The sequence below is a fragment of the Clinocottus analis genome, unplaced genomic scaffold, assembly GCF_023055335.1.
Source record: "Clinocottus analis isolate CAN_PGR_092001 unplaced genomic scaffold, fCliAna1.0.p SCAF_16, whole genome shotgun sequence".
NCBI classification, from domain to species: Eukaryota; Metazoa; Chordata; class Actinopteri; order Perciformes; family Cottidae; genus Clinocottus; species Clinocottus analis.
In genome coordinates, this window is record NW_027175887.1 from 11,590,823 (window position 1) to 11,616,689 (window position 25,867).

The 25,867-nt window shown below is 41.5% G+C and overlaps 2 protein-coding genes across 2 annotated transcripts; one reads left to right on the plus strand and one right to left on the minus strand.

Annotated features, from left to right (window-relative positions):
- On the minus strand, positions 1 to 21,958 carry lmtk2 (lemur tyrosine kinase 2). Its single transcript, XM_068578112.1, has 16 exons — positions 21,924 to 21,958; positions 21,704 to 21,818; positions 21,427 to 21,579; positions 15,299 to 15,432; positions 14,936 to 15,089; positions 14,696 to 14,772; positions 13,571 to 13,689; positions 13,084 to 13,171; positions 8,398 to 8,528; positions 6,397 to 6,481; positions 5,348 to 5,469; positions 4,516 to 4,665; positions 1,312 to 4,363; positions 1,095 to 1,227; positions 744 to 995; positions 1 to 343 (listed from the first exon to the last, which is right to left on the minus strand). Exons 3-16 carry the CDS (start codon positions 21,527 to 21,529, stop codon positions 315 to 317), a joined length of 4,629 nt encoding a protein of 1,542 aa, XP_068434213.1. The 5' UTR covers positions 21,530 to 21,579; positions 21,704 to 21,818; positions 21,924 to 21,958; the 3' UTR covers positions 1 to 314.
- On the plus strand, positions 20,797 to 25,867 carry LOC137786314 (parvalbumin beta-like). The gene is made up of 6 exons (XM_068578115.1): positions 20,797 to 20,886; positions 23,032 to 23,210; positions 23,693 to 23,779; positions 24,821 to 24,953; positions 25,237 to 25,346; positions 25,606 to 25,867. Exons 3-6 carry the CDS (start codon positions 23,719 to 23,721, stop codon positions 25,626 to 25,628), a joined length of 327 nt encoding a protein of 108 aa, XP_068434216.1. The 5' UTR covers positions 20,797 to 20,886; positions 23,032 to 23,210; positions 23,693 to 23,718; the 3' UTR covers positions 25,629 to 25,867.

Genomic DNA, 25,867 nt, shown 5'->3' on the forward strand with positions numbered 1-25,867 from the left:
GAATGCACACGATAAGTCTTTAAAGCAAACATTTAGAAACTCTTTTCCTCTCCAAGTGGAATTGCACTGAAATTTAAAATCACACACTGATGTAGCTGGAGAGGTGGTGTGGCTCAGACGGGAGCTGGGCCGTGGCCGTCTCATTGGCTGAGCGTCGTTCTTCTCATGGGCATCTCTGTGTAGGAAAGGAGCAGTTCTGCCTGAGAGAAGCATCCGCGGTTTGTGGGGCAAACCGCTTCATTTGTCCTGTTCTCCATTCTTAAAAAGTGCGAGTTTAGGTTCATTTTTCAACAGTGTGATGATAATATATCGCACTAGTCCTTTTCTCCATCTTCACTGCTTCCTGGGGTGAACAAAAGAGGATGAATTGAGTTTAAAGAGGAGTTCAACTGATTCATGAATATTACTCAAACATGACTATTTCATGTCATTTAAAGGTCCAATGAGCTAGTTACATGGAAAATATGCAAATAGTAGTGAGATAAGATAAAAAAATAGTCAAATTAAATCTTACTAAATTTGCTATGATGAGATTATGACTGCAAAGAAAACTAACTAATTTTAAAGGAATAGCACTTTGGGAAATACACTTAATTGCATTTTAGCTTAACAGAGATGAGAGTGGTGTCGATCTTTTTATCTAGCTCCTGGCATGAAAGTGATTGAACCCAAAATGTGGATCTATTCCTTTAAGCCCGTGTAAAAACCCGTACAGGTTTGGTGCGACTGCATGCTTAACTTGCCTCCTTGTTCGATGTCAGAGTCGGTGAGATGCGTCAGGGAAAAGCTGGCGATGCTGGCCGGTGAGATGGAGAAACGGGAGTAGTTTGAGGAGCTGGACCAGCTGGGCTCCAGCACGCTTCCTGTTGCAGGTGGCGAAGAGTAAAAGCGAGGCCCCGCAGATGAGGACATGGTCTTTGATACGGCGCCTTTATCCGTCTTGGCCAGGAAGGCAGGCGCCGGAGAGAAATCATCATCCCACTCAAAACCACCACCTGCAGGATTTCATAATTAAGTCAGTGCATGTAATGTACAGACAATTAGCAGAAGCTAAACACATTTAGTGTTTTTCTTCTCTTTTTTTTTGTCCTTACCTTCTTCATCCGTGGAGCTTTCAGAGTTGGTGAACCGGTTCAGGTAGCTGGCACTGGACACTGGGCTGCTGAACTCTGGAGCCTGATTATGTGAGCCTGAGGAGTGGTCACCCAGTTCCTTGGTGGGGGTCTCCTATATCAGAATAAGTTGGATGTTAATTAGAACGGCCACACAAAAAAAAGTGTATTTTTTGGCAATGAACAACAAAGACATTACCTGGTCAAACAGGTAAACTGTGACGTCATCGAAGAAAGACACGGCTCGTCTGGAGTTATCCGAATTGGAACTCGGAGAAGATGACGCCTGGACATTTAGTGTGGTGGGTTTCAACAAGCTCTTCAGGTTCTTTGCACGACTGTCATCTGAGACAATAAACGGCACCGTGTGCACGGTTTCATCCTCGCTTTCCGAACTGGAGCTGTGCAACTGGTATCCACGGACGTCATCGTCAGAGTCGTCGCTGTTCTCGTCCTCCTCGTCCGCGTCTACGTCTTCCTCCTGTCCGTCCCGCCTCCCCAGGAAACGCCCCTCCATGTGCGGCTCTTTTATTTTATGCCCGTCGCTCGCGTAGGTCCTGGTTAGCTTTGCATGACCCGAGTGCTCCGGCACTGGCTTTGAAGGGGCAACAAAAGGAAGTTGAGGAAGGAGTTCAGTTGAGGTTTCCAGATCTTCCGATTGATCGGGAGATGTGACGTCCTTGAGAAACTCTGGTTGGTCGACACCTTCATTTTGACTGTTGGGAGACACCGTCTCCTCCATCTCGCATTTTCCTGCGAGTTCTGAATCTGCCTCCGATAATACGCCCCCCGTATGAGGCGCTTCTCCATCGGTCTGTGCCTCGGCAGCTACAGAAGATTGGTGCTGGGAAAATAGAGAATCGACATCCCTCTCCACGTTGACCTCCGGCGCTGGACCTGCGGCGGCCACGCCGGTCACCACAGTAGAGTTCCTCAGCCACGCGACTTCTCCAGAACCTCCCGCAACCGTTTCTTCAGACTTCTTCTCGGGTTCTGATTCATTGTCTGAGAAATAGGCAGAGTCTCTGTAGTTACTGCCCATGAATGGCTCTTCAGCAGGAGCTACATGAGCTGGTTGCTGGCCCTCACTGGGGTCCTCACTGTGAGTATCCAGCACAACCTCTACTTCAGAGATGATGATTTCTGGTGGAACCAGATTTGGTGCAGCCGTGAGCTCCTCTGCCTCCTCTTCTTCTTCGGCAACACCGTTTTTGACAGGAGAATCGTCGTTAACATTGGGCTGAGAGTTCCACTCAGGAGACTCCAGGTTCTCCGTCTCATACCCACTGTCGGATATTTTGTACGGAGGTTGGAGTTTGTGTTGGGCTATTTGGGCATTCAGCTCATCTCCTTGTTCACCTAGCCTGTGGATGTCAAGAGAGTCTAAAGAGTCTGGGGTCTCGGCTGAATTATCTATAGTTGGTAGAGTGGTGGACATACTGTCTTCCAGTAAACTGTCCTGGCTGATCTGGTCCAAAGATGGCCCTGAGACCAACAGAGAAGATCTGACAATAGGACACCCATCAGTGTCCATAAAGGATTCTTCGTGGTCAGATAGAGCGCTTTCCAGTTCTGCATCTGCATCCTCAATAAGCTCACTCAACAGATCATTACTCGTGAGGTCTTCACTGTGTCCATTGTCTGAGGACAATGCTGGGACTTGCAGGTTTTCAGGCATTTTACTTTTTATGAGCTGAACATTATTCTGAGAGGTTCTAAGGTCTTCTTCAAGGCTGGGAATTTTGGCATCTGTGCACAATGAGTCTGTAGTGGCACTTTCAGAGATTGCAGGGGTGTGGCCATCAGTTTGACTGATAACAACCTCAAACCTCTCCGAGGTAGAATTAAAACCAGAGTCTGCACCTCTGTCAGAGGATTGCAGCAGACCAAGGTCTTCTGTGGAAGAACTATTTCTAACTGGCAGCTGGTTGCTTGTGTTATCTTCTGTGACCACCGTAATGAAAGGCACCAGTGTTTTATTTTCAACCAGAGATGGAGAAAACTCCCCTAAGCTGATACTTGGAGAGTCTAACAGTTCCTGTCTTGAGGATGTGCTACTTGTCGCAGGTTTTAAATAATTGTCTGCTGAGATTAAGCTACCTAAATTCTCAATGTTGTCCCAAGAGCTCATTCTGAAGCGTTCCTCTGGTTCGTGGGCTCGACCAGGTAGAAGAAAGTTCTCCTGTAGACTTGAGAAACTTGATCTGTCTTTCATCAGGCTGTGGTCTTTGAGAAATATAAAGTTGTCAGCTAGTTTTTCAGAGTTCAGAAGCCTCTTCTCATCTGTGTTCTCCCGCTCCACTTCTACAGAATCCCCCAGGTAACAGGCTTCTGAACCGTCCCCTAAAAAAGAATCCCCATTGCTTTTATCTATTTCCACCTCCTCGACTTCTAAAGGAGCACCTTCAAGGAAAGGGTTCCCATTGCGCTCTGGAAGCTCCATAAAACTCTGTCTCCAGGAAGGAGAGTCCTCTTGTTTGGACCCCCCGTCAGTGAAAATGTTGGTGTGGTATGGACTGTCATTTTCAAGAGACGACCAGACATGGCTGTCTGGTAAATAGGAATCCTTGGAATCAATACTTTGGTGGAAAAAATCAGCATCGGTACTAGACTCATCCAGACGGACATCTTGGAGAACAACAAAGTCTTGGCGGCCTGAACTGAAGTCAATATCTTGCCCTCTATTCCTATCTTCCTCAACAGTGCTCTCCCCTTGTTCTTCTAGTTGTATGTAATATTCATTTCCATTAGATGGCTTTTGTGCATCAAACACTGGTACAATTCCAGAAAATCCTGAAGGAGCGTTACCACTTTTTGGGCCCGCTGCTCTGGCAACAGGATCAGGGAAATGGGCCTGGATGTCTTCACTGGAAACAGGAAAGAACATGCTGTGATAGTTCAATGTTGTGTCCATGCCCGAGCGCCCATGGTTGCCCTCATAGTGGTCGTGCTTGGCTGCCTCCCAAACATACTCAAAGCTGAGACCTTTGCTTGTTTCAGTGACAGTAAGAACTTCGTCGATCTCTTGTCGCAGGGCATCATCGGCAAACTGTTCCAAGATTGGGTACGACGAGTGGCTAGCAGTGGTCTGCCGTGTGGAAGTGTTCGGCTTGAGAGCATCCCAGCGTTGCTCAAAGTCTTCTTCTATGTCCTTCTGGCCTTGCATGCGCAGATAGATAAGCAGACGGTGCACTTCCTCTGCTGTGGCCCGCTTGTCCGGAGACAGCCAGCAGAACTGCAGGACCTCATGCCTGCAGTAACAAGGAGACCAGAGATCTTTTTAATAGATGTATTACTTTGAATCCTGCTTTAAAAGGTAAACCAATATCATAAAGTTTTATTTTACACTATTTTACAGTATTTGTATTTCATTTGTGCCAACAGTCCTATTCCAAAAACTCACCATCTGTCGGAATAAGGAAGCTCCAGTTGTGACTTAAAGAGTTTGACTTGTTGATCCTTGATCACATGATTGAGAACCTCCCGGTCAGTAAGGTGTGGGTACGGCTGAACAGCATTCTCAAAGAGCTCCCACAATGTCACTCCCAAGGCCCTAAGGACAATGGAGGACAACATAGCTGTTGGATTTCACTGCAGGACAAAAGTTATCTCGAGCAATTTTCATTCAGCAAAAGACCTTGACCTCTTGACCCTAAACCACAAAACTTCATGTGGGGAGCTGTTATGAACACCCTAACTCACAGCACATTGCTGTAAATATAAATAAATGTATTTTTTCAAGAGCAGCTATGACATTAAAACTACTTGACGTAGGTGTGCATTTTTTTTCCAACCAAAATGCAGTTTGGCAATGATTTGTGAAGTCCAGGAGAGGCTGAAAAGACTGAGTTGGTATTGTGTCAGTGTCTTCCCCTACTCTTCTGGAAATAATCCAGATTGTTTGGTAGTTAAAAGCCCTTGTATTTGCAGGTAGGGCTCATCTTCCTCAGCAACCATCCAGAGGTGGACTGCAGAGCAATTTATTGTCTTATTTCAAATATACTAAATGTCATCCATCCATCCATCCATCCATTTTCCGCCGCTTATCCGGGGTCGGGTCACGGTTGTCATGTAAATGTCATGTAAACTTAAATATATAGTCTCTCTCAGAGGCCCTTGAATGGGAATATTTTAAATGCATTCAGATTAAATGCATTCAGGTTACACAGTCATGAGTTATGGGTTTAAAGAAAATGTCCTCTAGTGTCAGTGAAGAGCTGCAGTTTGGTGCCTACCACACATTGCTGGGCTTGGTCTGCTCCATCGTGATCACACCCCCATGGCGCTCACCCACCAGCTCAGGAGCCAACCAGCGAAGGGGTGCAAACACATCATCTTCTGTGATGACGTAATCCTCCTATAGTAACATAGTAAAATCAAATCAGTCACACAGGGTATTTGCTACAAACTGTAACAATCTAGATTACACTGTAAGTAACTGTGCAAACACTAAAGCTCATTCAGTAGCCGTCTGCAACAGGAGACATTTGACTGTTTGTTCGCTCCCATCGAGGCAGTGCAGTCTCCCTTTGCCTCTCCCTTTCTTTACAGAAATAGATTTACAGGGTGACCTTATCTTGGAGTATTAAATTCAGACAGGCAAACTGACGGATCAGCAGTATTTAAGGAATGCAGCAGACAGAACTGCCTTGGGACATAACAGTGTGTCCAGTTACAAGACAACCATGAATCTTCAGTGAAACATACAACTGATCGAAGGTAAATCCCTGCACAGCCTCCAATAAAAAAAATACTTATTTTCTGTGAGGTCACCTGCACAACAATTAAAAAGACTTCAAATTGGACAAAAAATACACAGCTTCAAACTACTAAACTCTCATTAACATGGAATAATTTACAGACATATAGCAGGCCACATTTTTTTATGAAAATGGCAGAAAAACTATTTAATGCAAGGTGCTACTGCAGTCTCTAAAACACTGTTGCTTCTTTTTTTGCAAACCACTAATTTCATTACATATTTTCCCTCTTTTTGGCTAATCTTTCTAACTATTACACTAGCATCAATGTTGATTACTACAGTCTGTTGGACTGACGTGCTGTGACCTAACTCCACCCACATCCTGCTATTACCCCCCCTCTCCCTCCCGCCTCCCCTGCCTATTGAAGATCTTGAGTAACCACTTCATGAAAATAGATGATTGCCCAACCCAATTGGATCATGTTTATTTCAGAATTAAACTATGACTGGTCTTAGCAGTTCCATACAGTAATTACCAATAAATGTTTGCAGAAAATATCAGAAACTTAGTTTTTTGCTTACTTTGTATCTGTAGGGTCCAATTCCATAGTCTCCCACTTTGACAGTAAGATCTCCAGTCAGGTAGCAGTTCCTCAGGGCCAAATCACTATGACAGCAAAGAGAACAACATAAGGATGGATTAGATACTTACACAAAGCCACAAGCACAAAAACATATTCACTGATTATGGAGCTTACAGGCAGCCGCATGAAAAAATAAATCAAATCGATCATATAATTTTCATCAAGGAATCCACCATCTCCCCTTAGCCTTAAAAGGCTATGATTACCTCACAGGAAATCAGGGTAAAAGGAATCTGGCAAGGATCACAAGTGACTTTGGCAACTATATGACATTCTTCTTCTGTCATTTGCCTCTGCTCTTCACCTTGCAACAAGGCTCATACGGGGGCTATTCCTGACCCGTGCATATAGCAGCAACATACAGTTTCTTGAGGGAAACAAAAATGTTTTGTGACGCTGCCAGTAGAGGCGTAAGGATCTCAGAGTCTCTCTCTGCACATTAAGCAAACATGTATATGGTAGTTAATTTGCACTTTCAACTGTCAGACCAACTGAAAACTCTTTCAGATGAATGGGGATATATTTTAAACTCGCCAGTTGCCCTGCCTGCTGTTAGCTGGGGGGGCCGACATACAGTAAGGAAATGGGTCCAACTTCTCAGCCCTACAAGGCTAATAAGCACCGTGGCAGTGATTTCGAAATTAGCAAACCTAGCAAGTTCTTCTCCTGAAAATATTTGTCGAGCAATCCCTAAACCATGCCTTAAAAGAAAAACACTTTTCAAAATTTCTGACTGAGAATATATCAAGACGTTTTGCTGTTTTGCTGCCCCATTCCCACCCATGCATGATTGCAAAGCTGAGGTTTCAGCTTTGGATATCGGCCCACACAGCACTTGCCCTGAGGGTTTTGTGTCTGGAGCTGCACCATAAATCACTTCTCATTCAGTTTCATCAGCATGTGGCTACACTCATCATTCAGCAAGTTTAACCTTTTTTTTTTTGTGTAGCATTTTAACTTAAGTGCCACCGAAATATTTTTACGATTGCAAATGAAATTTGTATGCATGGGGGAAGCTTGTCGAACTCCCTTTGAGTTGTAACAAGGATTAAAACACAAGGCCCAATATGAGGCTATCCCTTACAAGCAAAGAGCAGAATCATCATATCCCCTGGCAGCGGACAGCTGACACTGTGGCAATGCATGGGAGCTGTGTTATTGGAACCCTCAGAGCTTATTCTGAGCATGCAAAATAGAGCTGATGAGCTGAGCATCGTATGTAACCCCGAGCCACATGAACACCCTCTGTCCCCATACTAGCAGCCAGACATCCAGTACTCTGTGGGGTAAAAATGAAAATGAACTGCAGCCTCTCTGCTGTACACACCTTTTTTGGAGAACACTGGTACTCCTGACACTGGTTGGACAGTAAGCTCTCGAGTAGAACTAGCACTTGAACCAAGTCTTAGTCTTTTTGCCTTTAGTGACATTAAACATCCAGTAAAGTACCTATATTTGTATACCATAAACATTGTATTAGTGTTGATCTTGATTCAAATATGTGCAATAAGCATATGTATTATGTGTTGACAAGATGCAATATGCTCTTGTTTACTGAGATATAACCATTGTCATTTAGCTTTATAAGTATTTAGATGTGTGCAGTCGAAATGATAAAGACAAAAGTCTGAAAATACTAAACATGATTACCTATGCTTTCTTATAAAAAATACATACATGTAAAGAGAACTACGTCAACATTAAGTAATACCTATTAAATTAAGAGAACTACTAATCTAATGAATTAACCTGAGGCAGAAGATCACAAAATACTAGGTTATAAATAAATTATGGAATTGCAATGCGCTTGTCACTGAAAAAGTGAGCGGCACCATAAACAGCAGCCGCATTCTTCGACAGACAAACAAAAACACAACGCTCGGCTCAGTGCCTCTTAAACCTGTGAGCTTGTATGAGTGTTGCAATTCTGATGCGCTACCTGTGCAGGAAGTTGTGTTTGTGAAGGTGAGTGACACCAGCAGCGATTTCACAGGCCATTCTCTGCAGCTGCAGCAACTCAGCAGTTCTGAACATCCAGTCCTGCTGAGACAGATAGCCCCGCAAATCCCCCTGCAAAAACACACGCACACACATTTAACAAAATCTAACATAACAGGGTTCATACACATTTTGACCAATGGATTTCCATGACTTTTCCATAACCTTAAACTAAATTTCCATGACCAAACATTTTGTAAAACTTCGGTGTATTCATGGAAAAGTGAAAAAAATGTAGTATTCAAACAAACAATGACAAAGCATACAGTAAACCTTAAATGACACAAATAAATGAGAGACAATAGTTTGATTAAAATAATAAACATTTATAGAGCATCATTTATTTTGAGCTTCTTTCTTTAAAAAACATATTCATCATTTCAAACTCAGCGTAAATGAACGACATGAACAGATGAATATAACACATTGCCATGACTTTTCCAAAAACGTTTGTTTTTTTTGTTTTTTAAAGGTGTTTTTCCAGGCATGGAAATAACCATTTAAAAATGCCATGACTTTTCCCGATTTTCCATGACCGTAAGGACCCTGCATAAGCATTCAATCAATCCAGAGGAATCTTATGTGTATTACAGCAACAGAGAGAATTGGGAAAGCGATGTTCGTTAAATGTAATGGGGAGAGACCGCCAGACGGGGGCAGCAGATGTTCCTTTTTCTGTCTCCTCAGCACTTCTCAGGATGTGGGAGAGGACCAAATAGGGGTAGAACTGTTTAATGGACCTCTATACCAGGTCACAGAGATGTATAAATAAAAAAAAAAAGTTCAGCTCAGGTCAGTGAAATAAACTGTGCTTGTGTCCATTTGGGTGTCCAGAGCCTCTGAGTGGAGGAGCGTAAACAACGAGGTGTCCCGAGAGCAAAGCAGGACAGGGCTCTGAGCTTTGAGATGATTGACTGCGCCACATAATACAAACACGCAGGCCTCCACAGGGTTAGAGGGTGATACCGAGCGTCAAGTTAGAATGTAGCTGACCGGTGTGACTGATCATAGCGCTGTGAGAATATACGAATATGAACAAGGAGTTAATCTCTGTTCAGATCACAAACCCATAGGGCTCATTTTAATTACAAAAAGTGTGTCCGCTGTGTGCAGGTTCACAATACAGGGTTGGTTGGTAACCTCTATGGACACCTGTAGTTATTCACACACATAACACATACTGTAAATGGAGACCGTAGACATTTTATAGAACAGTATATTTAACTCTGACTTCCTAACTGTGAAAGCAAAGGGTTGTTTCAGTTATGTGGGGTTTTGGGATCATGTTCAGCAGAGCTGCAGCGAAGGAGACTCCCAATTAGCTAGCAGAACGGAGCTCCCCTGAGGAATGCGCTCCTGAGAACATACTGCACGCACGATGGAGTCACAGACTATGTGGGGTCCTGTCGTTGAAAATATCAAAATCACATGCAGCTACTGAGCGGTGAAGTTTGAGCTTGAGTGTTTACAAAGAGTGTTCTTTTCCATGAGATATCTCACAACAAGCAGCTTAAGTTAGATGAGTCGCATTACATAAGCAGCATGGTTTGCTTCGACCACATTTACGCACGCACACGCCTCTGAGAAGCAGTCTTCACAGAAGAGCTATATCCAATGTATGGTAAGTGATACCCTCTGCCCGTCTTTATTTGTGATGGCTCCTCGGCAGGTGATGAGGTCTGAGTTTCAGGGGGAGGATCCAGGGCCGCTAATGAAACAACATTTACTGTGAAAGGCCAAAACAATTAGGCCTTGTGTCTGACCCGGGAATAAACAAGAATGTAGTAAGTTCCAAATGAACAGATTTGTGTCTGGTTCAGCTATCACATGATCAAGTTATGTAAAAAATATTTTTTTTAAATCAAGTTATTTAAGACTTTTTTGCTACTAGTGGATACTAAACACAGGCTATATTCTAAATACCGTTAGCCAGTGTTGCTTAAGACAATAAATTACTTTATACTTTTCAAAAATAATTAGTTACATTACTCGTCAGATTACTACATTTAAAGTCATTATTGCCCAATACTGCTGTCAGCATGGATACTTGTAAGCTAAGTAGAGCAAGTGGCCCATAGATGGTGTTTTTGTAACCACAAAGATTGTAAGCAAGTTACATTAATATTAAAGATTTAAGACTATCAACAGTCTGTAGAAGTCAAAAAGGACAACTTTACCCACAAGAGGAAATATAATACTCAACATGCCGAAGTAAGTCAGTAATGTTTAACTTAATGAAACAGTAATAGAGTCCTTCCATAACATTGTGAGGATTGTTGCTTTAACAACCGCAATAAAGGGAACAGATCAACAACTTTCGAAAGCCAGGAGTCAGCTGGCTCATGACCGAGACCCTGAACCAGAGAAGGGTCTGCCGAGGCCCTAATGTCTTAGCCAGTCACCAGGCAGGAGATCTGTGCATTACAGGCTGTCACTCACTCCATGGTATGTGACATTCTGTGGCCCCGGCACCAGTTGCTTGATATATTTTGATGTGTAAAATGCTTTGACTCAGGGTTACCCCTGACACAGGCGATACAGGACTGAAAAAACACCATCAATGACCAGGCTAATCAAGCGGAAGTCACAGCCGAGTGGCTTTTTGGGATTCATCTCGTCCACCGTCACACTTTATGTTTCGGCATCTAGAGGATGATTGACGTGGCCTAAAGTGGTAAGAGCAGGTTCAACCCTGTTCTTTTGACATGGAGTTAATGTTACATGCAAGCAGTGCAAATGAAACATGAACGCTAGATGCTGAAAGAGAGGCACAGTGCCGGACCAAATCCCACTTGGACGAAGTCCTAAAAACTTTCAATCTAGCTAGAGATAACGAGTATAGACATCAGTCAGTTGTTCTACCTTCACACATTATCACCTTCAACCAACAGGACCTGGTCTTTATACAAAATCCTTCCAAATGACTCGCACACACCTGTGATAAGTCCTTTCCATCTCCTGTCAGAAACTTTACGAGAGCTGGCCCACAATGCTGGGACACCGGCCAGGCCCAGGCAGCTGGACAATACCCGCCCAACAACATTATGCAATGTCTGGCGAGACAAACTGGACCACGCTGGACACAATATCAGGTCGGATTTATGGGAAGGCAAAGTGGGGGGAGCATTTCTGTCACCTTAACAGCAGTAATGCTTTTCCTACGAGCAAATATAATGTGGCTCAACATCCAAAAGCAACTAATAAAGTCAGATTTTAATATACTGACTGGATGTCCCTCTAAACAACTGTGAAGTCGAACTTCATGACTCACGTTGTATTAATGGAAACCAAATAAAGGACAGTCAGTATCTTGGCATCAGGCAGTAAGTCAAGCAGGTGGAAACAGCTGCCTACTGCGGCCAAAAACAACACCACGAGAGCAGTGAGAGCAGGCTAAAAGTTAAGTTACAGACAAGACATCAAAACAATATTTCTGAAACTGGCTTTATTGAATAAGGCAGATAATTACTAGTTGCAACTCTATTCTGAAGTTTTAATACGCCCTCACAACAGATCCACATAAACACAGCTGAGAGACAGACACACAGACACACACACACACACCCTTACAAATCAGTCCACCAGTAGCAATAATTACAGACATGTAAGGACTATTTAAGTGGACTGGATGTTGTCTCCATTCTGAGGTATGCTTTGAGGCTCCAATTAGCCTACGTCACATTTCACTCAAATGTTGAATCAACATCTCTCTCTGACTGACTAGTTTGTATTACAGGTTGTATTGCATTACAATGTGCAGTGTTTATAATTTCTTGGTTACTTAAGTCCATGGTGCAAAATGCTACTGTGCTTCCCATCGTGAAGGTTTGTCCGGTTATTAAATCAAATAGACACCAAGGTGGTGTATTTCTTTAAGTGACGTTTTTTGGCTCTTTGCATTCATCACTAGGCACCCCATATGTTTTTTGAGGAACAGTTTAGTTTACTTTAGATTCAACTTAACAGTCTCTTATCACGCACAATGTGCAATCCATAAAAATGTACAAACACAGCAACTGGTGGAGCTGACACCAGAGGAGCGTAAATGGAGCCTGTTCTTTACTGGGTGAAGTGGGAATGTGAGAAGTCCAAGGCTTAGACGAGCTATGCAACTTCGACCAAAGTAGGGAAGCCGAGGAGGAGGGAGGGCTGGGTGCTCCCAGCAGTCGGGGAACACACAGAAAAGCTAAAGAGAAGCAAAAAAATCAACTATTGTGGCCGTGTCCGAGTTACTTCATAGGAGCTACTTCGACTGCAGGCTTCCAATCCAGATGGTCAACAGGGCAGCTCAGCGATGCACGAATGCTGGACAGTATTTAAACAAGGTCATGCTCTATGAATTTGTGAGCTTAGCAAGCTGACATGAGATCATTTTTAAATATCTCAATTAATGAAGCCTTCCATGCATAGCAAGCAGTAAATCTCTCAATCCTTTAACACTAGTGCACAAACATTGCATGTTAAATGGGAAAAGTCCACAGAAAATAAAAATAGGATTGCAAATTGCTGATTTATTTAATTCCCATGAATATATATATCATTTGAAATCATACACAATCAACATTGTGTACATTAAAACGGGGTTGATAGTGCATTGTGTGCTTTTAAATAACATTTAGCCACTCACCATTTCACAGTACTCAAAGACAAGTAAGAAGGGAATGGCCTCAACACACTGTCCAAGACATTGGAGGATGTTTGGGTGCTGCAGCACTCTGAAAAGACAAAATACCACAAAGCCTGTTTGATACGGATGCTAATGAGGACTGCAGTATTTTAATGCCTTAAAATAATATCTGTAAGATTTGAGAGATTAGGTCTGAAACAATATGTATGTCTGCTAACTTTACAGAGATGTCAGAGATATTTTGTGAGCTTTTATGCAAAAGAAGTTAGAAACTATTAATGAATCAACAACTATTGTGATTATTTTTTATTTAAAAAAAAGTCTGAATTTCCTCAATGTGTATTCTGATTGTTCCCCCACTAAAACAGTAAAGTGAATGCTCGAGTTGTGCACAAAGCAGGACATTTGTGGACGTCTTCTTGTGTTTTGAGAAACTCTAATTGAATCCGATTAAAAATAATAATAGCCTGTATGTGTATATGTTTACCTGTATGGATCCCCCTGCTGCAGGAAGTCATTCTGCTCCTTAGCACTTGCATTAGCTTTTAACTCCTTCACCACCACCCTGGCTCCTCCTGGATCAGTGTAGACTTCACTCAGAAGGACCTGTTAGTACATAACAGTACTTAAGCATGAACAAAATACAGCGAAAAGAGCCAAAGAGTATGCCTTTACGTATAACATGTTAAAAAGAGGAATACAAGGCAACAGATTGGAAAGATGGGGGAAGAATGGGTATTCCACTTGACATGTTGAGAATTATTCGGAAAGCATGCATAAATACATACTGGCCTTAATGGGGGAAAACAGAGAAAAGCAAAAAAAGTAAGATACAGTCGTCCCTCGCTATAACGCGGTTCACCTTTCGCGGACTTGCTGTTTCGCGGATTTTTATTTTTAATTATTTTACAGCGTGCAGTATGAACGCGCATTGTGTTCGGCGTCCTGATTAACAGAGGGACTGTACTGTACACCCTTGTCAATCAATCTCCTCCGTGCAGTGTCTCCTGTAAAGTTCAGAATACGTTCGGTACAGAATACGTTCGGCTAAAAAGACAGCGGAGCGGCGCCAGGGTTAGAGGACCTCGTAGATTGATCATTAAAATGAAATTTGTGAAACATGTTTGGGCTTTTGTTTGAAATTCGCAAAAGTTTGAACTTTGAGAGTGTCTTAAAACATGTATGATAATTGTAAAAAATAAAGCTCATTACTTCGCGGATTTCATCTATTGAGGGTTATTTTTGTAACGTATCCCCCGCGATATACGAGGGACCACTGTATTTGAATGAGGCAGCTGTCCTGTGTCTGTATACAGTTTAATTTCAAATATATGCTGCAAACAAATGTATTGAGTTGTGAATTTAATGGGGAAATAAAAAAAATTAAATTGGAAGATGATTTGTGCTGAAACCTTCAGTTATAAACAGATTTAGAGAAAATATCCAGCCTGTGGCCCATATGGCGCAGACTGCACCCTTTAGCATCCTCTAGTTTGAGACCATATAGAATAAATGTGTTTAACCAAACATTACCCTAATTTAACATTTTTTATTTTATTGTTTTATTGTTTGGGACTATGCAAAACTTGTATATTAATGAAACCAATCTTACCTGGCCAAACCAGCCGTTGCCAATCTCTTGGATATAACTGAGACTGTGACGTGCTACCTGGAAGCCTGTGGATCCCTCTGTGAAACCGAGCACAGAACAATGTTAATTAAGACTGGACTAATTTACAGGTTTCATCATTTGTTGATCTTAACTGAGGTGATATATATAAAAAGAAGTCCATCCAAAAACCCAGCTATTACATTTTTTTTAAGATAATTATGATTCTGAAAGTTTGTCTACCTGTGACACAGACAGGAGGTTGGAGGTGTGGGGGTCCAGGCAGGGCCACAGGAGACACGGCGAGGGTGTACACCTCGGCAGGGGACTGCATAGAAGGCGTGTCCTCCGCCGGTGGAGTGAAGTCGATCTCATCGTCGAAGTGGTCCTCAAACTCCTACATCAACAGAAATCAAGAGTGGATTAAAAACAGGCTTGCCAATCGACTACTACACAAAACTGCAGGGCATACATTTCACAACAGAGCCGAAATTCACACACTGTGTCCTTTACAATCGATCCTCACTCCATGATTCATTAGAAGTGGCCTGCATAGGAGCAGGTGGAGCTGAGTCCGTCTGACTACCTGCCTGCAAGGACTCTCACCTTGAAGTTGATCTCTCTTTCCTTGCAGCAGGTCACACAGTTCACTAGCAACACCACCAAGGCCAAAAGCGCTGTCAGCGATACCACCAGGGATAGGGAGACAGAAACAGGCAGTGTGTCCCCATTGCTTCCACCTGAAATGAGAAAAAAAAACAGAAGACAGAAACCAAGCTGAATTATTCATATTCACAGCTCTGCATTACTTTGGAATGAATGAAGAAGAGGATGAAAGTTGGCACAAAGCAAAAGCATAGACGTGCGTTTGTTTTGACAGTAACCCCACGCACCAGTGCTCTACCAGCTTCTTTTCTAAATCCACCCGCAAGAAAGATTAATTTAAGCTCGACTGCAGTGCTCTTTAATTTAACATCTAAAGCGTATTGCGCCATTTCACAATCAACACCACTGCAGTTTAACACTAAGTAAGACAAACAATAAATTATGATTGTATGAAATTTCAAAACAGTAACTTTGTTATATATATATTTTAAAAAAAAGGTGCACAATTTCTGCCAACATCACATGACAATTGTGGCTCTTCAGGCCAACCTCTACTCCTCATCCGCCATTCAGAGAGACAGTTGTGGGGGTGTCCACTGGTTGATGAGCAGCTGATGGTGCAGCAGTGGTGACAGCATGTGTTAAGTCTGCACTGGTGGAGATGCTGCTGGCCCAGCAGTCAGCTCGATTGTCAGGGCTGACAGCAGCCTTGCAACCCGCCCACTGCGCTGCTCAGCTGCTGCTCCCACACCACACTGATGCCGACCAACATTCGCACAAAGGTTTGCCAATTCAGTGCAACACAACGGCTTTGTTTTGGAGAGACTGCTTCACATGTAAAGCACATTAACTATTAAAGGCCCAATTTATTCTAACTCGTTATCTATTCTTGTAATTAACAAACATATATAACATTCTTGTTTCCAAATGGCATTGCTCCTTTGAAAGGTACTGGTCGCGTTCAAATTAATCTCTCCCACTTGATGGTTGCATGGACTTTGTGGATGTTGTTGTTTTTGTTCTGACTGTATCATTCAGAAATAATGTTGGATGTCATCTGTGGAATCTTGCTGAACGCAAATGCACCATTTGTTTAACTTGTTTTTGTAATTTCCTTTTTTGCTATACCACACTGTAATAAATGTAACAATCTCAGCCCACTACATCATATCTGGCATTGTGTGCGTGCTAAAAGAATAGTGAGATTTTGTGTCCCCATTCTTCCTCCTGTGTTTATTCTGTCTCCCACTGGTTGTAGCTTGTCAGGTACATCCTGTCTGCTGGAGGGAAAATCAACACCTACTGAGTCTCCTTCTGCTGAACTACAAATTCCTGACAGATGAAGGTGGGTGCTGAATATATCCAGACTACAAACATACTTGTAGTTGGTTTAACATCAGCAAACGGAGGAAAGAAACAACCGACTTGAAGTATAACTGTAAAATAAGATGTAAAATAACATGTAAGCCCTTTGGAACTAACGAGAAGCCGGACTCAGGACAATGTGTTGACACAAAACTGCTTTTATTTACAGTATATAAATTTTGCTTTTGCGGATAATATCCACCTGAAAGATTCCTTGCATTATAGTGAGAACGGTGCATGCAAATCTCTCCAAATGACGGCAGATATGCTAGTTGGACACAGTCTGGTCGTGAAATGTTAAAAAAAAAAAAAAAAAAGTCCCCAAATCTCTTTGAATAGCTTAACCCACAGTAAATGTGTCATCATTAATCTGTATTTATATTTAGGTTGCTTGAGGAGTCGTTTTCACAAGCATAAATTGTGAACGAATAATTGTTCTTAGTGCAGCTAGCGGCACATTAAATTATTGTTATCTCAAGCTACTTTTTTAATAAACTTATTTAATATCAATGCAGATTGCAAAATAAATATAACTTCAACTGATTGTAAATTAGATCTAAACCGTGTGTTCTGCCTTATCGAAACCTTGTGTGTAAGAAGCAAGCAGAGAAACTGGGATGGTGAGTCACACTCACCATCCCAGATTTTTCAATTATTTTCAGTTTGCAGTGATCTCCAGGAAATGTGGATGCATGTTGTTTTTACGTGTAAATTTTATCCACATAGACATGGCCTAAAATCATTGACCATGTTATTGGTAAAAGGTGACAGAGTGGTAACTTTAGCCAAATCCAAGCCTTAGTGCCAAATGTCTTGTGCACAATCAAAATAATTAATCTGGCAGCCTTTTCCCTATCTCATAAATAAATCAGTCCCCTAAATAAAATAGAGGTAAGAACTTGTAGAGGCCGAAAGGAAACAACCGGCTGAGCAGTGATCTTACAACAACTCATGTCTGTTCTGAACATCAGGTGGCAGACAAGAGGAGCAGCCATCACTGTATCTCTCCGGGGAGCATAAGAAATGATCCAGAGTGTCAGCCATGATTGAGATTCATTTCATGTCTAGCAGACTATGTCAATCTATCGGCAATAAAAAATAGAAAGGATTGCTCAACCCGGTCTCTTTACTTGTGATCAATAGGATCACAATATTACATAGAGATCATGCTTGGTTAAAGACATCACATGTAACATGGCCTTTAGGAAAGGTAAAGGCAGATAGTATGTGATGCCAACTGTAAAAAGGTTTGAATACAGAAAACACTGATATTTTGTCCATTTCTAAATAATGGATGTTTCCTCAGGATTACATCCACAAATCTCTTCTCGGTGCTAAAGATTGTAAGAGAGAAACACTCTCTGCGTTAAAATATTGATGAGAAGAGGAATTAAAGATTAAATGGATCCGCTCAAAATGGAGAGGTGTACTTATAATTGTTAAAAGAAAGCATTACCCATCTTGCAATGTATCTTCGACATCAGGATGGTGGGTCTTGTTAAGTCATATATGAGCTGCTCAAGGTTATACTTAATTCCTCCTAGCTACAGTTATAAGTGGAAGGCACAGGTGGACAACTGCTTGCTGACACTGCTCAAACGCCGGAAATCTGCTTAACAGGCATCCATTAAAACCGCAGACGGCACAACATTTTACAACAATGACACATCCAAGAACGAAGAAAATACACGCAGGGAGTAATATAGAGGAATTATCACTCTCTGGAGGGCAGAAACAATGTCAAAATAGGTCAACAACGGCAGAAGACATGATGGTGTGTGTCCCAGACACTGCTCAGACTTTCCCTTCTAAATATAAAGTAAGAGCAGTAAAAATGCATGACCTTCAGCGAGAGAAACGGGTTTTACCGTAGCTTAGCATACATTAAGAAATCAAATGTTGGTCTTAATCTCTATTTGGACAGCTGTTAGTTGGACCCGTGAGTTACAGAGCTACACATACTCTACGGTTTAGATCAACATAGTATCTCCATAAACATTTATAACATGAAACGATATATACTGCATGCATGCATGCATGCATGCATGACTGTACTGATGACCGTCACACAACAGCCAACTCCCCCCAACACCACAGGCAGGTTGCTATCAGCACAGCATCATACAGAGAGGGAAACCTCTGACTGGGGTCATCCACAATGCCATGCAGAAGATGAATTCTTTCCCAAAGTTCAAAACTACAAATCCGTCAGATCAAGTTATTATCAAATCAATACCATGTAGTCTGATTTTGGAACAAGACCCTCCTTTTATGAAATGCATATGTAATAATTCTAGAATCCACGAGAGAGCTGAATGATGAACAGAAAATGCAAATCCTTATATGAGTCGGATTCAAAATATGTCCTTCTGCCTATTTTTCACAAAACACTATCTCCATCCACAATTATAGCAAAAAACGTGCGTATCAGTCACTGGCAGGAGCAATCATTTAGAGAGAATTCCAATTGGCTTTAATGAGGCTTAACTTCACAACAATCCTGCGAAAGATATTGGCTACAATGGCACACAGCTTTTTGATACAAACAACCCTGTCTGTTTCAGCCGAACAACAGGGTTCCAGGCAGTGCAGGACACCCGCCGAGGCTGCAGCAGCAGTCGATAGAAAAAACAGTAGCTGGGTCACGGCAGCGCTACATGGGATCAGTTGTCCACGGTTAGGCCTTATCTGAGTCATGGGTTCATATTATAAGTTGGCAGGCCCTACCAAATGACTCAACTGGTTTTTTGGGAGCAATACGGCAGGGAGCTGCCAGGTCTTATTTCAGTTTCACTGCATATTTCAGGAGGCATTCACGCAGAGGAGGAGCTGACCCATTTTTGCACATTTCACCCACCAGTGTGCACAAGTGGATGTCTGTACTTTCAGTTATGTACAGGATGAGGGATGGCATGGTCTGGCTGGCATGTTTTGGTTTCACTAGGATTTGTCTGGCTGTTATGATAAGAAGCACTATGCCTCATCAATCAAATGCAGAGTCAACACTTGTGGCAGCCCTCGTAGGAATCCATATTGGATATGCTGGTATTCTGTCATTTTTAATTATAAATTAGCATTATTTCTACTGTCAAAACATCACTTAATAGACTGGTCCACAGTTTGTAAAAGCAGCATTCCCTACAGCTTGCGGTGGGTATCGCTGAGCTATGTGGTGGAAGTTTAAGAACTAACAGATCGGACAGGCCGCTATCACATGGCTGTTACTGCAGTTGAAATATTGACACATCTGTTAAAGCTTAACTATCTACCTTTACTCATGTTTGATGTGTGTAAACACCACGTCACTTGGAGACCAGCTTTGCATGTGACTTTCCAGTTACAGTTATATCAAAAATCGAAAGTTTTAACAATTAAGTATAACTGTATCACATCTGGACACACTGGAAAATACAGATTGAGGAAGTGGGGCAAAGAACAGGTTGTAATAAAAGCATACAATCATGCTCCTCATCATGCTCCCTTAGGCATGCTCATATAATTGTAACATAACTTTCCGGAAAGTTGTAATATAATTAGCAAACAACACTGTTGCAAATCATTGACTGATGTTGATAAGATTGGAATGTGTTATGGTTACACATTACCAAGCCTGACTGCAGCATATTTACATCTGCAATTTTTAATCTGCAGCACGTTGACAGACTGAGCATCTTACTTTGAAAAGCTGCAAAAAAAGAATGAACTGCTGTAACATCCCCTTGTCTCTATGAATGAGTGGATCAAGGGCATCCGCAACATAAGGTTACAAGTGATTAAATATGTGGTTGATTAATCTACTTTATTTACTGTACCATTTCTAGGTGACTCAAAATTCCATTTCATTTAATTAATTTTGTTTGGAAAACTGTGAACATTTAAAAAAAAACATTCAATTTAAAATGTGGTGAAACCAGATCAGTACAAATATCTGACATGCTAAAACCAAATGATTGTATATACATGACATTAATTACTAAGGAACATCAAAATTGTAACAAAACAGTAATCTTATAGAGTATTGCAAGTATAAAATGATTGAATTGCTTCAAAAATAAAATTCCTCCTGGTTCTACAATTCTGCCCTGAACAACAATCTCTTAAATCAACATGTGAAGTGTTTCATCACCGTTTTCTTCTATGACTACACTTTGATTCAACCAAAAATACTGAAATGATCACACCCGTGACACAACGTGTGATGAGGAAACAGTGGTGCCATGCTGGTAAGCCAACATTTAGTCTATTGTCCCATAAACGTGGTTAAATGTCAATGACTGGACCAACCCCACTGACAGATTAACATGTCTGTCCCTGCAGTTACAAAAGCCTGTACTATATTAACTCACACATTACTGCTTCCTAAAGGTCAACTCATTTGAGTTAAACATCAGTCAAAATTAAACTTGAAGAGATTAATAAGTATCTTCTGAGTTCTGGTTGAAGACAACTGTAAAGTGTTTTGAGTGTTTGTGACGATGACATCCTGTTACTTTTACGTTATAACTAATAAAATATGCACCCGTCCATGAAGAAAGAAACAATTGCCATCCTGTTAACCATATTATCAAAAAAGCAATAGCAGTCAGTCCAAGTGTACGTGCATTGAAACAGTATTTAACAGGAAATGCAGCCAAGTTGTTGTGTTGTTAGCTTTTAGCTGCTGATTAGCAGAAACACTTGCTAGCTCAGCAGGTACATAGACAGGAGTTGTATTGAGTAAACAAACAAACGCTGTGTCACAGCTCCACAGTCAGCTGTCTCACCTGATTTGTGGGGATATTGAAGAGGGGCACCTTCCGACAGCCAAACCGCCGACAGGAGAATCCCACCGGCCAGCAACAACACATATCCGTGGCGGCTCCTCATCCTCCTCTTGGCTTAGCTAACACAAATGTTAGCTATTTGGAATCGTCGTCCTGAATAATAAATGTCTGTTTTGATGCCAAACCACGTTTTCTAATCATTGATATCCAGTTCAACTTCAGCGTGGGCTACATAAACAAGCATTATACTATATTATGTTTAACGTTAGCTACTTACTGTCACACCAGCTAACTAGCTTCAGCTAGCATGTCAATGCTAACAGTTTCAGCTGACGACAGCAAACACCGCTACGAGACGTTAGTGTTCCGGTGTCCATGGAGAGCAGCTCAGCCTTTACGACGTGTCATATTTGATGTACAAAGCCTCGTGTTATTTAAATTACCACAGATAAAGGGAATTAACTAATAGCCTCGACTGTCATGAAACAGCTACCCACCAAAGCGCCATGTTCCTGTACAACGTCACATCACGAAATGAGGCGTAAAACCTCAAATGATTGACAAGCGATCAAGCCAATCACGACGAAGAATACCTTCGAGTGAAACACGCGTAGCCAATCAGCTTCGAGCTTTATTATCGGGCATGTAAATCCAGTGCTGTGTATATCAAAGCTGAAGAGAGCTTTATACACCCAGTCACTTGCCAACCATGTGAGGCACGCAATAATCATTTGTCTCCAATATATGTTTGTTTGGGGATTTATTGCCAACCATAAACTGCCGAGCAGCATTTTATAGCTGGTTTGGGTAATTTGGCTGGTACCATGCGCACCTTAACCTATGTCATGAAGATTCGTTTTTGTTTTATTCTTGTGTTTTCATATAAATGTTGCTGGGTGGATAATTTACCGGGAAACAATATGAAATACTCAAAGCCAAAACATTGTTAAACTCTATTTTGGTTTCAATAGCTACAAATGATGCTCTTAAAAAGTCAACTTGTTATTTATCTCAGCTATATATGTTTTTTAATTGTAATTATTTTTAAGCCATAGCACATGATAATTGTTTTTTAAGAGCTGTGATAAAGAATATCTCACCAGATTGAATTATTGTAATATTGTTATTGTAATCTGTATGTTTGTTAACAAGACAATACCACATATATCCCCTGTGTTGTTTATAGCTAAGACTTACAACATGACAGTGGCATATTCATCTGTTTACAAAGTGTCTTTATTTTTATTTTATTTATTTTTTTACCATACATATTCCAAACTCAAATTAAATTTACATAGCTAATGGATAATTATCACGTTCATCTCTTGAAAGATGTTGCTTTGCTTCAGTAAACTTTCTTCCTTATTTTATAGTAGTATTCCTCATTAACATTTATATAAACAACAGTATAAGCGTTAGTCGTAGCAATATCAGTAAAGGCAGATAATCAGAAGATGAATATTATATTAAATAAATTCCACTTAAAATACAATCATATTTAAGATTGATTATTAGCAGATTAGATTGTCATAATTATGTCCTGTGCCTGCAGGTTTGCACAACAATATGAGTGAGAAAATTATCTGCTCTGATTAACTGATGAAGGAGGAGGAGGCATTCTGTGGCGTGGGGCAAATCTCCCTGGGTTTGAGGACAGATACGTCAGGTTGCTTCTTGCAGACCAGATCACGAAGCTGCAAAAGAGTGTTGCAAAGCAAGAGAAGCAGAGAAGCAGAGATCTTCACATCGTAAGCTCAGAGAGTGCAAACCTCACCCGAAGCACGGTGAGTTGCAAGCTATTTGCAAATGCATGTTCTCAGTAATGCTGTGTGTGATGATTGTTAGCGGTTCTGTGTGATTTTGTGCCTTAAAGCATCTCAATTCTTCTGCTTCAAAATAGTGGGGAATAAAGTATTTAAATCTTGTTGTTTGCTCCTTCAAGTTGAAACTACTTTCTCCTTCATTTTGTAAAACATAGCTTGGGTCTGGTCATCAAGCCATTGTCATATGATTTAAATTTATGATACAAAAAAAAATGTTTCTCTCTCTGAGTGAAATATTTAGCCAATATGTCTGTACATTACTGCTAAAATAGCACAATCAACTCAGCAACTTAGTTTTTGACAGTGTTAATGTATCTGAAGACTACTCGTAGAGAAATGATTGTGCTTAATCTATCCACACATTTCTATCTGACGGAGACAGAAAACACCTGCACTAGTGTTATTTACTGTCACCTTGCATTTCCTCCATAAATGTGTGTTAGCACCCCACGGGCAGCTACAGAGCACCATGGCATTTGCAGGGATACTGAGCGACGAGGACATCAAGACTGCGGTCCAGGCTTGTCAAGGTGAGTCAGACAACACGCGCGCAGAGAGACACACACGTTAACACAAGAACACATACTTTACACTTAGTGAGTATAAATCCACACACATAATTGCAGAGAGAGAGAGAGAGAGAGAGAGAGAGAGAGAGAGAGAGAGTGCCTTTGTGAAACCCATGCAGTCCCAATAGGGATACCAGGATGCTTTGTTCACAGTGGGGACAGGAAGCCTGCAGGTAACCAGGCAGCCATGTGGCAGGAGAGCAGTCACCACCCAGATACCGAAGTGTTTTTTACATTCAGCGTTCACAAAGAGGACCAAATATACAGCCCTCACTTCCCAGAGCACTTAATCATTCATCTCTAGCAATTATGTTTGCATGACAACGCAGACACAGCACAAGCCCTCAGATGAAAACCAAATGTCAGTGCTTATATGCCCTTTATTCAAGAGAACCCTCCTGTTAGCAATGATTCAGGCAAAGTAACATACACGCTTTGTCTAATTCTTGTGAATGTTTAAAAGGAGATATTTCTAGGATGTATTTCAAGAACTAACATGTTTTATTAAAGTGGGCACAGCAGACACATTTTCTTCTGGTCAAGGATGCTTTCTTTGTTTTTAAGATTTCCCGTCCTTTATTATGAAATGAATATTTTGAAATCTTATAATCTCTCATTCTGTGGCTGTGAATCTTATTCAGCGAATGATTGGTGTACTTGAGGATAACTTATCCCAGATGAGAATTTCCTTTTAACAGCTTGATGAAAAGGGGCTTTTAACATTTATGTTTGCATTCGGCCCGTGGGCGATATTCAGTGTGCTTTGAGTGTTTCAATGGCATAATGACATAGCCTATAATGGCACAAGACAGTGATGTGCTACAGGGTGTTTATTGGTAAATGTCATTGGTGGGAGAATGAAAGTCATCTGAGCGAATGAGTACATGCGACATCTCTATTCAGTTCCTCAACATTCTTGCTTTCTTGTCATTCTGAGATGGACCTCTCACTCTCACATCTGTCTTACTCTCTTTTTGCTCACTTCGGCTTTCTCCTATGCAGCTCCAGGCACCTTCGACTTCAAGTCGTTTTTTGCTCAAGTGGGACTGACCAGCTCCTCCGAGGCAGATAGAAATAAAGTGTTTATGGTGCTGGACCAAGACAAGAGTGGATACATTGAAGAGGAGGAGCTCAAGTAAGGATACCATGTGTCTGTGAGGTTTACGGGCTAAGGCAAGGATACAGATGGGCGTGTGAGTGTGTTTGTGCATGTGTGGCCATTGTGATGGCCCACAGGCAGAGAGAGGTCTCTGTATGAATGAATTCAGTAATATATGAGGAGGGGGGCTGGTGAGTGAATGATGGGAAGAGGGATTGCTCAGAAAGGCCCGGAGGGTAAGAAAATGGCATCAGAAAAGATAGAGTCAATGATGATATAAGCCTCAACTTTTCTCTCATATTCTCTGCGCACCCATCAGGCTGTTTCTTCAGAATTTCTCTCCGGGGGCAAGAGAGCTGACTGTGGCTGAGACCAAGGCGCTGATGGCTGCAGGCGATAAGGATGGAGATGGCAAGATTGGAATGGGAGGTGGGTGCGTGTAAAACATCTGAAAAAGCTGACGGCAGATGAGAAAAAGGAGCTGTCTGTGCAGGGGAGCTGTCCGCTACTTAGTGCTGAAACTGCATTCTGTAAAAAAAAAAAAAAAAGCATGTATACAAACAGTATAAAATTATACACCAAATAATGAATTGATTGTTTAGTTATCATCCTTAACCCTAATATTGTTTTACAATGACTTATGTTGAGAATAGGTATGTCTGACTGAATATATTTTTCTCACCCACAGAGTTCTGTGATATCCTGAAATAAAGAGGAGGAACATCTTTATTGTTTTGTTTTCCCCTAATTTAAGTTAACGGGTTTCGTATGGAAATCCTGATTTTCCAGATTGATTGATGCAAAGACCATAAACCTGAGATATGCTCTACCTGCCTGCTGCTCTTCCTGTTGATGTGATACAATAAATAAGTTTGGTGGACAGACGGCTAAAGCTGGACATTATAGTGTGTGTATGTGTGTTTAATCAATCAGGTACCTGGAATGGGTTA

Coding starts and splice junctions, on each gene's coding strand:
- lmtk2 (XM_068578112.1), bottom strand. CDS start 21,529: ATGAGGAGCCGCCACGGATATGTGTTGTTGCTGGCCGGTGGGATTCTC. Junction 13,172..13,570: donor CAGCAGGGGGATCCATACAG/GTAAACATATAC, acceptor TTGTCTTTTCAG/AGTGCTGCAGCACCCAAACA. Junction 344..743: donor CTCTGACATCGAACAAGGAG/GCAAGTTAAGCA, acceptor TGTTCACCCCAG/GAAGCAGTGAAGATGGAGAA.
- LOC137786314 (XM_068578115.1), top strand. CDS start 23,719: ATGGCATTTGCAGGGATACTGAGCGACGAGGACATCAAGACTGCGGTC. Junction 23,780..24,820: donor TGCGGTCCAGGCTTGTCAAG/GTGAGTCAGACA, acceptor TCTCCTATGCAG/CTCCAGGCACCTTCGACTTC. Junction 25,347..25,605: donor TGGCAAGATTGGAATGGGAG/GTGGGTGCGTGT, acceptor TCTCACCCACAG/AGTTCTGTGATATCCTGAAA.